The sequence below is a fragment of the Bison bison genome, unplaced genomic scaffold (assembly GCF_000754665.1).
Source record: "Bison bison bison isolate TAMUID 2011002044 unplaced genomic scaffold, Bison_UMD1.0 scf7180017864048, whole genome shotgun sequence".
NCBI classification, from domain to species: domain Eukaryota; kingdom Metazoa; phylum Chordata; class Mammalia; order Artiodactyla; family Bovidae; genus Bison; species Bison bison.
In genome coordinates, this window is record NW_011494620.1 from 3,039,386 (window position 1) to 3,055,315 (window position 15,930).

A 15,930-nucleotide genomic window follows, 5' to 3' on the forward strand; every position below is an offset into this window, starting at 1 on the left:
AAAAAACTGGAAATAGAACTGCCTTATGATCCAGCAATCCCACTGCTGGGCATACACACTGAGGAAACCAGAAGGGAAAGAGACACGTGTACCCCAATGTTCATTGCAGCACTGTTTATAATAGCCAAGACATGGAAGCAACCTAGATGTCCATCAGCAGATGAATGGATAAGAAAGCTGTGGTACATATACACAATGGAGTATTACTCAGCCATTAAAAAGAATACATTTGAATCAGTTCTGATGAGGTGGATAAAACTGGAGCCTATTATACAGAGTGAAGTAAGCCAGAAGGAAAAACATAAATACAGTATACTAACGCATATATATGGAATTTAGAAAGGTGGTAACAATAACCCGGTGTACGAGACAGCAAAAGAGACACTGATGTATAGAACAGTCTTATGGACTCTGTGGGAGAGGGAGAGGGTGGGAAGATTTGGGAGAATGGCATTGAAACATGTAAAATATCATGTAAGAAACAAGTTGCCAGTCCAGGTTCGATGCACGATACTGTATGCTTGGGGCTAGCGCACTGGGACGACCCAGAGGGATGGTATGGGGAGGGAGGAGGGAGGAGGGTTCAGGATGGGGAACACATGTATACCTGTGGCGGATTCATTTTGATATTTGGCAAAACTAATACAATTATGTAAAGTTTAAAAATAAAATAAAATTAGAGAGAAAAAAAAATAAAAAGTGAAGACTGTATCATGGAATATTCACTCAATGGAATATCATATGGAGATAAATGGATGATATATATATTTATGTGCGTGTGTGTGTGTGTACACAGAGATGAATCTCTCAGGCATAAAGTTGAACATACAAGAGAATAGATAATGTATGATTCCTTTTATAAGTCTTTTGTGCTAACTGCTATGGACTGAATTGTGTTGCCCTACATAAACTGTCTAAAGTAATCTGAGCTGTTAGAAGTCAGAGTAATTGTCACCTTGAGGAATAGTAAGTGGATGGAAGCATAGGAGGGGCTTCTGAAGTGTCAGTAAATTTGCAATTTCTTTTTCTAGGTTCTGGTTAAATGAGTGTGTTCAGTTTATGAAAAAATATCAAACTTTATTTTTATGAGACATCATACACTTTTCTATAATATATTTAATTAAAAGCCTTAAAATATTTTCTTAAATCAAGATAACCTAGATTTCTCAATTATAAAGCATAGTAGGCTTTAGTAGAACTTCCTCTTGATCTTTGAAATCTAATTCTTTGTCTTATTATTATAAAAATCTGACTCAATTTCTAAGTCTCTGATGACTCTTCTAAACAGACAGTATGTAGTTTTCTTCAGTTGGGACTAAGAATTGACGCTCTTTAGGTTCTTCTTCTCTTTAAATGTTGTTGTATACAGTTCTGTCCTTATATTGCCTCTTTTTGCTTTCTCTTCCATCTCTACGTGATATGTCATCCACCTCATTGCTTCAGTTTCCACCACTGATACGAAAGACCCACATTTCTGGCGCTCTTTCTCCTTTGGTCCAGAGGCCTTACGGGCATCTTCACCCGGATGTCTCACAGGCCCTTTAAATGTCACCCGTACCAGGTGGAGTTTGGTGTCTCTCACAACAAGCTCCCTGCCCTGTACTCTCTGTCCTGGGGGAAGACCACACTGTCCACTTCAGTCAGACTGTCATCCTAGACTCCGCTCTCTCCCTTCTTCCTCATCTAATTAGTCCACAGCTTCTGGCACTTCTGCTCCCTCAAGAGTGCCTCAATCTTGATTCTTTTTCAGTCCCAAGTCCACTCAAGAAAGCCTAAATGACCCTCCTCCAGATTTTCAGCCAGCCCCTTCCTACACACCTTTTCCTTCTACAAGCCTCTATTTATGAAGATAATAAGTCTATTCTTCTAGTTTCTCAGAACAAAAATCTTTGGTTTGTCTTTGACGCATCTCTTACATATCCAAGTGGATAAGTCTATCTCAAAATAGATCCGGAATCTGACCATTTCTTACCACCTCGCTTCCCTCGTATGATCCACACTAGCCGTTCTCATGCCTGTACCTTGAGATCCACCCACCTTGTCCAATGAGCTGCGCCCCAGTGCCACACCATTGCATGTGTACTCTCTTCTCATGCCGGGAATGCCCATCACTCACTTTGCAAGTTGAATAATTCTTTCTCATAGAGTAAGGTGCACAGACACCACGGTCTCTCCAAGAAATCTTCCCTGGACCTTTCAGGCTGAGCTAATAGTCTATTTATCTTTATTAATATATTCTGAGTGCTGAGGACATTGCCTGCCATGTAGCTGGTTCTCAGTTCAATTCAGAGGGGCTAATGATGAGCAAATCTACTGCACTGGAATAGAGCCCTGCATATTCCCTCTTACATTTCTTATAATAAGTGTCACATCCTATTGTGATTTTTCATTTTCATGTCTAACTTCCTCACCAGGTTATGTGCTATTCAAGGTTAGGAAACATGTGCTTTAATCATTTATACATTCTCTGTATGCTCATAATAGTGTTCAAGAATGATTACTGAAAGGTAAGAACACAAATGAGTTGAGAGTCCATTGATAAATCTCTCATTCTCACTGCTATGGGCTGAACTGTGTTGCCCTAATATCCATATGTTGAAGCTCTAACCTTCAATGTGATGCTATTAGGAGATGAGGTCTTTGGGAGTTAATCAGGTTTAGATGAGGTCGTAAGGGGAGGTGCTTATGATGGGGATCAAAAGCACCCCTTTATAAGCACTTGTGTCCTTATAAAAAAGACACAAGATTCTCTCTCTCCTGTGTTAGAACACAGAATCAGCTGTCTGAATACTAGCAAAAGAGCTCTCACCACACGTCGATCATACTGGGATCCTTGTCTTGGATTCCCAGCCTCCAGAGCTGTGAGAAAACGAATTTCTGTTGTTGAAATCAAGCAGTCTGTGGTATTTTGTTATGGCAGCGTCACCAAATTAATACACATCCCATCTAATCTAGCTACTTCTAGTTAATTAGTAGCTAATTAATTAACGTGTATGCTAAATCACTTGAGGTGTGTCTGACTCTTTGGGACCCTATGGACTGTAGCCCACCGGGCTCCTCTGTCCCTGGGACTCTCCTGGCAGGAATACTGGAGTGGGTTGCCACACCCTTCTCTGGGGGATCTTCCCAACCCAGAGATCTAACCCCTGTCTTATACAACTCCTGCTAGCTAGTAGCTAATTAATTAATACTTCTGGATATAGTTGAGAACAGGGACTGGGAGCCTCCCTGAAAACACACATAACAGTTTGTCTACAAACTGACTTTTCTGGACGCTACGTTTCAACTTCTTAGTGTTTGGCACAATAAGGCCAAGATCAATCAGTCTGTCATAGTACAAAGTCACAAATTTCATTCTTAGCCACAACCAGTCATCTGACAAAAGTGAAAATGAATAACCCCACTGCTGTGAAATCAATCAAAGGCCATTTCCTCCTAAGTAGACATCTATAAGTGCCATGTTTATAAATTAAGAGCAAAATATTGTTACGATATACTTGTAATTACTTTCCTGTAATTGACTGTTAACGTTGGTAACTAATTTTTTTCCTCTTTGGTTGACTCATAGGATAGTAAATAGCTCTTTATTTATGTCACCACAAATAACTTAATTTTTGTAATGAATTAGGTTTTCACGAATCTGAAAAACCAGTTTACTTAGTGTGTTTTTAGAAGGAATATTTCCTTTCTCCACTTTTCAATTTCTCTCCAGAGAGAATTTACCTGGCTCAGTTGATCCCCATGGAAGAAGAACAGGTGGCAAACCTATCTGTGTTTAGAGCCTTGGATTTAATATCGTTAAGTCCAGCATATGTCCATGGCAGATACCCCAGGCAGCTGCGTTCACAGCACCATTTTCTTGGACTGTTGCCAACGGGAAGGTTGCCGTAAACTGTAAATTTGAAACCAGAAAGGCCCAAGTCAAGCTGTAACCTCCTAACTGGTTGTCTGATTCTTTTAATTTGGAGAATCAATTGAATATTCAGAAGGGAGGACACTTTGAAGACTAATTTAAAACGGACCAAGTAGGCAATGATTCTGTAACATTTCCCCATCAACTTGCTTAAAGGAAACCCCACATTAATTCTGTGTGTCTTGCCTTCTCAGTTTGGGCACTAGTTTATTCCTTTTTTTTCTTTTTGCAGTACAAAGTTACATTTATTTATTTATTCTAAAATTTGTATTGGGGCATAGTTGGTTTACAGCATTGTGTTAGTTTCTGCTGTTCAGCAAAGTGAGTCAGCCATATGTAAACATATATCCCCCTTTTGGGATTTCCTTCCCATTTAGGTCACCACAGAGCACTGAGTAGAGCTCCCTGTGTCATACAGTATGTTTCTCATCAGTTACCTATTTTATCCATTGTATCAGTGATGTATATACATCAATCCCAATCTCCCAAATTCATCCCACCATTCTTTCCCCACTTGGTGTTCATATGTTTGTGCTGTGCATCAATGTCTCTATTTCTGCTTTGCTAATAGGTTCGTCTGTACCATTTTTCTACATTCCACATATATGTGTTAATACACAATTGCACTCATTTATTCCTAAATAAAGAATAAGGAGGAGAACAATAGGTTAATGGGTCGTGGTCCATGCTGTCAGTACGTAGCCAGCCTGGTTATAGGATGGTGAATATTCCTCTTAAAAATAAATGCAAGCAACAGCAACAATAGACTCAAAATAGAAAAGGCGAGTTCCACTAATTTCAGACTCATGCAGTTCGACACTATTACAGTGAAACAAAACCCGTGCCAGGGTGCTGCAGGCTCACAAGTCAGTGCTCTGCCTTTAGGTTCTTACTCCACTGTCTCATGCTGCCCCTATGTGTCTCCTGTACTGGATCCTCAGCTCTTACCCTTAGGAGCTCCTTTTTATTTGGGGGATCCCTGGGTTGGGGAGAGCCCCTGGAGGAAGGCATGGCAACCCACTCCAGTATTCTTGCCTGGCGAATCCCATGGACAGAGGAGCCTGGCGGGCTTATGGTCCATTGGGTCGCAAACAGCTGGACACCGCTGAGTGACTAAACAACAAGTATCAGTCCAGGGCAGTTGGTGAGGCACCGGGCATCTCATTACTTGAGTGATAAAATATTTACTTCATCAAACTTCTGATGTCACACATTTTCTTTAAACAAACTCCCTCAGACTCCTTCAGATCAGATCAGATCAGTCGCTCAGTCCTGTCCGACTCTTTGCAACCCCATGAATCACAGCATGCCAGGCCTCCCTGTCCATCACCAACTCCCGGAGTACACTGAGACTCACGTCCATCGAGTCAGTGATGCCATCCAGCCATCTCATCCTCTGTCGTCCCCTTCTCCTCTTGCCCCCAATCCCTCCCAGCATCAGAGTCTTTTCCAATGAGTCAACTCTTCGCATCAGGTGGCCAAAGTACTGGAGTCTCAGCTTTAGCATCATTCCTTCCAAAGAAATCCCAGGGCTGATTTCCTTTAGGATGGACTGGTTGGATCTCCTTGCAGTCCAAGGGACTCTCAAGAGTCTTCTCCAACACCACACTTCAAAAGCATCAATTCTTCGGCGCTCAGCTTTCTTCACAGTCCAACTCTGACATCCATACATGACCACAGGAAAAACCATAGCCTTTACTAGACAGACCTTTGTTGGCAAAGTAATGTCTCTGCTTTTGAATATGCTATCTAGGTTGGTCATAACTTTCCTTCCAAGGAGTAAGCGTCTTTTAATTTCATGGCTGCAGTCACCATCTGCAGTGATTTTGGAGCCCAGAAAAATAAAGTCTGACACTGTTTCCACTGTTTCCCCATCTATTTCACATGAAGTGGTGGGACCGGATGCCATGATCTTCGTTTTATGAATGTTGAGCTTTAAGCCAACTTTTTCACTCTCCACTTTCACTTTCATCAAGAGGCTTTTGAGTTCCTCTTCACTTTCTGCCATAAGGGTGATGTCATCTGCATATCTGAGGTTATTGATATTTCTCCCGGCAATCTTGATTCCAGCTTGTGTTTCTTCCAGTCCAGCGCTTTTCATGATGTACTCTGCATAGAAGTTAAACAAGCAGGGTGACAATATACAGCCTTGACGTACTCCTTTTCCTATTTGGAACCAGCCTGTTGTTCCATGTCCAGTTCTAACTGTTGCTTCCTGACCTGCATACAAATTTCTCAAGAGGCAGATCAGGTGTTCTGGTATTCCCATCTCTTTCAGAATTTTCCACAGTTTTAGCAAGAAAGAAAACCACAAAGTTCAATGTGCCACCCCATCAATGGAACATCCAGAATCTGACCCATTGAAATGGTACCTGGATGTTTCTCCCCAGCTCCTCCAGGAGGGAAATGGCCTCTGTTGGAAAGTCTGAAGGAAACTGATGGTTCAGTTGTGCTTGGCTAGGCCGTTGTAGGAGACCAAGCATACTGGCAAGAGAGAGCCAATAGAATCCAAAACTCGTTGGCTTAGATTTGCAGCACGAATCCAGGCGGATGAAGGTCCTCTTTGGCTGTTGTATTCTGCCCCTGCTTCTTTTGGGCAAACCAGCTCACCAGCTTTGCTGTTCTGGCACTGTAGGACCGGCCAAGCAAGGAGGCAAAGCGGGCTGCAGCTGAAGCTTGACTCTCAGCAGACCTCTAACCCCTTTCTTCCTCACTTTGCACTGTGTGTAATCCTTAAAAACCGATCAATGAAAGAGCCTACATCCAGGGACTTCCCAGTGGTCCAGTGGTCAAGAACCTGCCTTGCAATGCAGCGTACGTGGGTTCAATCCCTGCTCAGGGAACTAAGATCCCACAGGCTTCAGAGCAACTAAGCCCTTGCACCACAACTAGAGTCCGCGCTCCACAGTGGGAGATCTGGGATGCTGCAACTGAGACTATAAAGAAGGCTGAGCACTGAAGAATTGATGCTTCTGAACTGCAGTGTTGGAAAAGACTCTCGAGAGTCCCTTGGACTGCAAGGAGATCCAACCAGTCCAACCTAAAGGAGATCAGTCCTCAATATTCCTTGGGAGGACTGATGCTGAAGCTGAAACTCCAATACTTTGGCCACCTGATGCAAAGAACTGACTCATTGGAAAAGACCCTGATGATGGGAAAGATTGAAGGCAGGAGGAGAAGGGGACGACAGAGGATGAGATGGTTGGATGGCATCACCGACGTGATGGACATAAGTTTGAGTGAGCTCTGGGGGTTGGTGATGGACAGGGAGGTCTGGCGTGCTGCAGTCCGCCTGGTGTGCTACAGTCCATGGGGTTGCAAAGAGTCCTACACGACTGAACGACTGAACTAAGACTTGACACAGCCAACTAAATAAATTAATTTGAAAAAGAGAGAGACGATATCCAGTCTACCAGGCTCTCAGTTCAGACATGATCTTCTTGACCTGAAGTCAGGATCCATTATGAATTAAGATTTGGTTTTGAATTTTGTCATATGCAGCATGATTTCCAGCTAAAATCCACTGATGATCACAATATGGTACTCAATGAAAAAGAAGAATGTGCATAAATTGAAAATGCAAACAAAACTTTATTTTGTTGGTCAAAGAAAATAACTGCAAATTTTCTTAAAGAGAGTGGTCAGGACAGGCCCACAGTGCTGGCTAATGACTCTGTTAGTCATAAGCAGGAATTCTAGAGCAAGAAAATTCTGGCTCTGTGTTTCGTTGCCATCTCCTCTTGGATTTCTCTAACTTTCTTTCCAAAGAGGCCTTTTAAATGCATTAAAACTCATATGCCCAAGTAAAATGTAATAGAGACAGGCTGAGCATCCACGCCTATACTTAGACTTCCTGTAATTCTATTCCTCCAAAGAAGGGTACCATTGAGGAGACATCTGATTAGCTATCAGAAGATACAACAGGAACCCCAGGGAAAGTCAGGTTCAAGTTGCCCCGATGTAATTACTGATGCGTTTAATTAAATCATGTACAAAGGCATTAAATATTTCAGCAAAGTCTGTTTTAAGTTGTTTTACCTCTTGGAAGACACTAATATGAAATGATTTTCTCAGGTAAATGAGGTTTAGCTGTGTTGGTGGGTTGAGCAGACACACAGCAGCTGCAGGTTTAATTAAACGTTTGCCTAACCGTATAAAAAGACAGTGATATATCTTCATAGCATCTGGCAGCTCCAGCATCCTCCAGCCATTCTTTAATTAGCATGCTGGTGAATTTAATAGAAAATGACTTTAACTCAGGAGTCAGATGGCTCTTCTGAGTGACAAGGGGAATGGCAATCTCTGTCATGTTTACTTGGTCTGTGGCTTTCTAGTGGAAGGATCCCTTTGGAGCACAGTCCTGATGAAATCAGGGGTCAGGTTTAATATCTTCTGAAAGCAACCACTTTCGAATCTTCTTCAGTTGAAAACGTCCGACTTTCCAGCTTCCAGAGATGGTTTTCCTTTGTCTCTCTGTCTTCATTTTCATATTTTATGACACTACTAGCCTTTCAGTTGTTGAGCTTCATATAAATTTTCAGTTTCTCCAAGGTAGATAAAACAGTCTATTGGACCCAATACAATCTCTGAAATAATCATTATCAGAGTTTTAAAGCTTAAGAAGCATGAACCACATTCACTCCTAGATGGCAATTGGCTTGAGAGAAGAAGGGAAGAAAGTGTCTTTGCTTTTGTGTATTTCTTTTCTTTCTTTTTTTCTTGCTCTTTCTTCCTTCCTCCCTTTCTTTCTTTTTCCTGCCATGCCATAAGGCAAGTGATGTTAGTTACCCGACCAGGGATCGAACCTGCACATCCTCTGCATTGGAAGCGTGAACTCTTAACCACTGGATCCCCAGGGAAGTCCCCATAGATTTTGCTTTTGAAATGAAAGAAAAAGGTAAGAAAATCCTAAGGAATAAGATAAATGAGAATGTTCATAAGTGTTGGTGTGCTTTGGTTCCTATGGGTCAATTTTTAGGAACTTTTTTTGTATGTAAATGTTCATCGTATGGGTCTCTGGTTACTATGTGCACACTCGTGAGACAGCTGTGCTGCTGCCCCTAGGAAATTTTAAACAACAAGTTTAGTTCACTATGTGGTTAAGATTGACTGGGTCAAAAATGGACAATATATCTATCTGGATTAAGAATATTATTTTTCCATTTATTCTCAGGTTTTCAGGTATGAATTGCAGACAAACTAGTCCTAATCAGTCATATGCAATGTGCATGCCAATTACTGCCAGGTGTAATGTTAAAGTATTGATACTTAAGTTATTATAATAAACCCGTAAGCCTGTAACCCATTATTACAAATGAATAGGTGGACTAAAGAGGTTATAAGAGTGGCTGGGCTGGTTTTGGATGTAGGACCATCAGACAGCAGAAACACTCTCTTCCAGGTGCTATACTGCTTGTGTGCATGCTCAGTTGCTAAGTTGTGTCCGACTCTTTGCAACCCCATGGATTGTAGCCCGCCAGGCTCCTCTGTCCATGGGATTTCCCAGGCAAGAATACTGGAGCGGGTTGCCATTTCCTTCTCCAGGGGATCTTCCCAACCCAGGGATTAAACCTGCATCTCCTTCACTTGCAGGCGGCTTCTTTACCACTGAGCTACCAGGAATGCCTGTTATACTGCTTAGAGACCATCCATTGCTCATGCCTGGAGACACATGTATCACGTCTAACCATGTGCCAAACAGGTGCTGGGGATCAGGAGTCCCTTGCCCTTGCCCTTGCTGAAATCTTCTCTCAAAGGGGTAGAGAGATGTAGAGTCATAAGCATAGTAAAGTGGTGAGAAATACAGTTAAGACACAGGCAACTACTTTGTGAGCCTAGAGGCAGAAACAGAAGATTTTTCCAGGTATCATGTGCAAATTGACTTTAAATTTGGTCTCTCTCTTTTTTTTCACCCCAGCTTGATTGAGGTATAATTGACAAATAAAAATTATGTATATTTATGGTGTAAATGTGATGTTTTGATACAAGTATAATTTGTGAAATGATTACCACAATCAAGTTAATTAACATTTCAATCACCTCACTGAGGGGGCGTGTGGGTGAATGGTAGAATACTTAAGATCTACTCTCTTAGCAAATTACAAGTACACAATACAGTATTATTATTAGTATTCGTGTATCTGGCCGCACCAGGTCTTAGTTGCAGCACGTGGGATCTTTGTTGTCTCATGCGGGATCTTTTGTTGTGGTGCACAGGCTCTCTGGTTGTGGCACATAGGTTTAGTTGCTCCACGGCACATGAGATCTTAGTTCCCTGACCAGGAATTGAACCTGCATCCCGTGCATTGCAAGGTAAATTCTTAACCAGTGGACTCCGGGTGAGTCCCACAATGCAGTGTTATTAACTGGAGTCACCATGGTGTACATTCGATTGACAGAGATTACTCATCCTCCATGATTAACTCTGTCCCCTTTGCCCATCATCTCCCCGTTTACCCCATCCCCAGTCCCTGGCAACCACCATTCTACTCTCTGAATCTATGAACCCAATTTTTGGAGATTCCATGTACACCACATTATGCAGTATTTGTTGTTCTCTGAGTGATTTGTTTCACTTAATGTCCCCCAGCTTCATCCGTGTTGTCACAAATAACAGGATTTCCTTTTTTAAAACAAAATGTTCCACTGTATATATTTATACCACATATTCTTAATCATTCATCCATCAATAGACACTTGGGTTGTTCCTATATCTGAGCTATTGTGAATAATGCTGAACTGGACATAGGAGTGCGGGTATTTCTTCAAGGTTCTGGTTTTATTTCTTTTGGATATACCCAGAAATGGGGTTACTGAGCCATGTGGTAGTTTTTTTTTTTTGAGGAACTGCTATACCATTTTCCATGTCTGTACTAATTTACATTCCCTTTTCTCCACATCTTCACCAATGCTTGTCTTTTGTCTTTTTGATGATAGCCATCTCACAGGTATAAGATGATGACTCATTGAGGTTTTGATTAGTGATGTTGAACACATTTTCATGCATCTTTTTAAAAAATTCTGGTATTATACTGTTTTGATTACTGTAGCTTTGTAATTTATTTTGAAATCAGGAAGTGTGATGCCTCTAATTGTTCTTCCTGCTCACAATGGTTTTTATTATTCAAGATCCTTTGTGATTTCATATGAATTTGGGGATTTTTAAAAATATTTCTGTGAAAAATTCCATTGGAATTTTTATAGAGATTGCACTGACCTTGTAGCTCACTTTGGATAGTATGGGCATTTTAACAATATTGATTCTTCCAGCACATGAGTGTGGAATATCTTTTCATTTATTTGCATCCTTTTCAATTACTTTGATCAGTGTTTTGTCATTCTTATTGTACAGACCTTTCACCTCCTTCATTAAATGTATTCCTAAGCATTTGATTGTTTTTTATGTTCTTGTCTTCCAGTTGGCACATGGCAGAACTACCTGACCTGCTAGATTTTTATCACTTCGCTTCTGGAAATGACTGTACAGCACTCCTAATCGGCCTCACCCGATTTGAGCATCACACATTTCACCAGCAACAAATTATTACTGATGTATTTTATGCTACTCAGTAGATCCTCTAGTGCACTTTTCACAGAAGCATAGGTGAAGCGAGTAACCACTTCTGCAAGTGGCATGTAGAGGCTTGATTAGAGAGTCTCAAAATGCTAATTAATTGTGCTAAAGATTAGGGTTAATTTGTACCCAGTCATCTCTTGGTTTTTGTATTGAAATATTTTAAAGTCTCACATGGACAACATTAGAGCAACCAATAGATGTCCACTATATCAAGCTCAGGCTTTCTGACTCCAAGTTTATTGCTATTTTTAATACACTACATAGGAAGAAGGAACCGTGTCAGTCAGTCTCAGAGTTGGCCTATGTTGGGCAGGTGAGGCCCATGGTTCTGATGAACTTCTTGATTCAAAACATCCATGTGTATCACAGACACACTACTCAGCTACAAGAGCCCGGAGGTCTCCTTCAGCATGGAACAGGCAGACGTGTAGCAAAAGATGGAGAGTTTGTGTCAGCATGGGAATGAAAAGGTTAACTTTAAACCAACAGTATCTAGCAGCATTGCACCAAATTGCCCTGTGTTTCCCTCCACCTGGAGTGTCGGCTTTCCTTTCCTCACATTTGGTTCATTGTGTGCTGTTCTTTTGAGCTCTGAGTGGAGTTTTGCCATATTCACCTGTATGACCAAGTCACCAAGGCAATAAACCAAAAATTAATGTTAGTTAAAAACAAAATATTTGTATCATTTTGAAAATTATTTAGTAGATGAATTCTGCTCTAGATAAAAATATCATTCAGTATCATGTAATAAAATAGTTTCTTTCTTGAAATACCTCTGAAGAAATGTCTAAAAATATTTTAGGACAAATGTTCATGGTATTAGAGTCAAAATGAAGCAACTGAACTCTAGACAATAGAAGAGCTAGAAGTGATACTTCTAGTTCAGTTCAGTTCAGTCACTCATTCATGTCCAACTCTTCACGACCCCATGGACTGGAGCATGCCAGCCTTCCCCGTCCATCACCAACTCCCAGAGTTTACTCAAACTCATGTCCATCTACTAGGTGATGCCATCCAACCATCTCATCCTCTGTTGTTCCCTTCTCCTCCTGCCTTCAATCTTCCCAGCATCAGGGTCTTTTCCAATGAGTTGGTTCTTCACATCAGGTGGCCAAAGTACTGGAATTTCAGCTTCAGCATCAGTCCTTTTAATGAATATTCAGGACTGATTTCCTTTAGGATGGTCTGGTTGGATCTCCTTGCAGTCCAAGGGACTCTCAAGAGTCTTCTCCAACACCACAGTTCAAAAGCATCAATTCTTCCACACTCAGCTTTCTTTATAGTCCAACTCTCACATCCATACATGACTACAGGAAAAACCAGACAGACCTTTGTCGGCAGAGTAATGTCTCTGCTTTTTAATATGCTGTCTATGTTGGTCATAGCTTTTCTTCCAAGGAGCAAGCGTCTTTTAGTTTCACGGCTGCAGTCACCATCTACAGTGATTTTGGAGCCCCCCAAAATAAAGTTTCTCACTGTTTCTCTTGTTTCCCCATCTATTTGCCATGAAGTGATGGGACCGGATGCCATGATCTTAGTTTTCTGAATGTTGAGTTTTAAGCCAACTTTTTCATTCTCCTCTTTCACTTTCATCAAGAGGCTCTTTAGTTCTTCTTCGCTTTCTGTCATAAGGGCAGTGTCATCTGCATATCTGAGGTTATTGATATTTCTCCCAGAAATCTTGATTCCAGCTGGTGCTTCATCCAGCCTGGCATTTTGCATGATGTACTCTGCTTACTCAAACTCTGTGTTGGTGATACCATCCAACCATCTCATCCTCTGTCATCCCCTTCTCCTCCTGCCTTCAGTCTCTCCCAGCATCAGGGTCTTTTCCAATGAGTCAGTTCTTCACATCAGGTGGCCAAAGTATTGGAGTTTCAGCTTCAGCATCAGTCCTTCTAATGAATGAATACTTCTAGTAATGGTGAGGAAAAGTGAAACAATTGAGTTACACTGACTCAGTGATAAGAAAGATAATCAAACTGAAAGCTATTGAAATGTAAGTGGAAAGTTAAATTACCACCATCCATTCTTTCATGCAACTAATGCCTTTTCATGATTACTGTACTTGAAATAAGATGAGTTGGGTTTTAATCTTAGATCTACAATTTTCTGAATCACTGAACTTCTTGAAGACATAATTTTTTCTCCTATAAGATGATTCTAAATACTATCTGCCTGATGCCACTTACAAGAATGTTGTAAATTCACAGGAGAAAATAAACCTCAGTCATCTTACTGTTTGGCTACTCAACATCTAACTGGTATGGGTTTTCAGAATCTAACTCAAAAGTATCAAATAAACATTAATATATATTTATTTCAAGCCCACGTTCTCTATGTAGAGAAAACAATCCAGTTAATTGTAAGCAAATACCATCATTTCAAGTTTCAATCAATACAAAATCCCTTCTCCCTTCATTTATTCCTCATGATAGCATGAAAATGCTAAGAGCCTTTTTATTTCATTTAAGTATTTTATTTTGGTTTATCTATAGTGTCTTTGAATATACTTTGAGTGTGCATGTGTGTGTGTGTGTCTTATCACTGGTTAAGTGATCACTGGTATTGTCATTTAACTGTTTGAATGTAGTGTAGGACCTCCTTTATTTCCCTTTATGTCCCTTTGTGTGTGTGTGTGCATATACTCAGTCTCTCAGTCGTGTCTGACTCTTTGTGACCCCATGCACTGTAGCCCACCAGGCTCCCCTCCCTGTCCATGGGATTTCCCAGGCGAGAATGCCATTTCCTTTTCCAATGGATCTTCCTGACCCAGTGATCGAACCCATGTCTTCTTAATTGGCAGGTGGGTTTTTTACCACTGCATCACCTGGGAAGCCCCATATCCCTTTGTTTTTGCTTAGTTGCTAAGTCATGTCCTATTCTTTGCAACCCCATGAACTGCAGCACACCAGGTTTCCCTGTCCTTCACTATCTCCTGGAGTTGCTCAGACTTGTGTCCATTGAGTCAGTGATGCCATCCAACCATCTCAGACTGTGTTTCCCCCTTCTCTTCCTGCCCTCAGTCTTTCCCAGCATCACATCTTTTCCAGTGAATTGATTATTTGTATCAGGTGGCCTAAGTATTGGAGCTTCAGCTTCAGCATCAGTCCTTCCAATGAATAGTTAGGGTTGATTTCCTTTAGGATTGACTGATCTGATCTCCTTGCTGTCTAAGGGACTCTCAAGAGTCCTCTCCAGCACCACAGTTTGTTGCTGTCCCGCATTTATAATACAGTTGCTTAAACATTTCCTCTACATAAATTTATAACTACATGAGATAGTGTAGTAATAAATAAATTTTGACAGTGGCAGATAAGATAGTTATACTGTGTTCTGTAGAGCTGTGTCCTCAAGCAAACCCTAAGAAATCCTACATAGTCTATGGATAAGCCATCCCTGCTGAAGAAATTGGCAGGATGGAGCAAAACTGCTTGGTGTTGAAGTTCATGGAGATTTCCACAGTGAGGCTCAGTCAGGGTTGACCTAACCATGAACAGTTTGTCTTCCTGTGATTTGAGTAGCACAGGAAGTTTCATCTGCTTGCAAATATTCACCCAATCAAGTGCCTGAAATTCTTTCACTAGAGATTAGTGTATCCAGGGTTAAGTATGAGGCAATAATGTGTGGTTTAGTATCTGGCAGGTGAACTTCCCAGGTAGCTCAGTGATAAAGAATCCACTTGCCAGTGCAGGAAATGCAGATTTGATCCCTGGGTGGGGAAGATTCCCTGGAGAAGGAAATAGCAACCCACTCCAGTATTCTTGCCTAGAGAATCCCATGGACAGAGGAGCCTGGAAGACTACAGTCCATGGGGTCAAAAAAGAGTCGGACATGACTTAGCAACCAAACAACATCTGACAGGCGTTCACTGCATCCACCGCCGTTGTTCTACCATAAGCGTGCTCCTCGTACATGGTGAATCTTAACTGAGAGTATTTGAAGATGTATAGGAGCACTTTTTGGTTATCACAGTGCCAGAAGATAGGGCTAGGAAAGGCAGAATTGACTCAGGCAAGGTGACTATATTTCCTGCAGAGGTGAGGCTGTCTTATATAAGGACAAATTGTTCTGCTCCAATCACCAGGCTTTTCTTTCATCATGTATTATATGTAGGGGGAAAAAAATCTGATTTTTTCCTCTCCCCTTAATGTGCCTTTATTGATCTGACTTATATTCTTTTTAATCTAAGAAAACTACATATCATGCAAAACCTGTGTGCCTGAGGAGATGGGGAAACCCCAAAACAGACCTGGTCTAATTTATAAGCACAACCATGATCAGGGCAGGCAGGGGTGTAGGAGGGAACGGAATTAAATCAGTAAGTCTCTTGGAAATCAGCCTGCTCTGTTTTGCACTCCCAGCCCCTCACACATGTTTGTGTGCAGATCTAACTTCAGAATATCAGAGAACATATAAGAAATGGAGAAGCTGGGCGATC

General features: G+C 41.3%; 1 protein-coding gene across 1 annotated transcript in view; it reads left to right on the forward strand.

Annotated features, from left to right (window-relative positions):
- Positions 1 to 12,158, forward strand: part of NHLRC3 (NHL repeat containing 3) — a 45,428-nt gene extending 33,270 nt beyond the window's left edge. The window contains exon 8 of the mRNA XM_010835646.1: positions 11,332 to 12,158. Coding sequence (XP_010833948.1) covers positions 11,332 to 11,485 — 154 coding nt within the window. The 3' untranslated portion in view covers positions 11,486 to 12,158. The remainder of the gene's footprint in view (positions 1 to 11,331) is intronic.
- Positions 12,159 to 15,930: the final 3,772 nt, after the last annotated feature.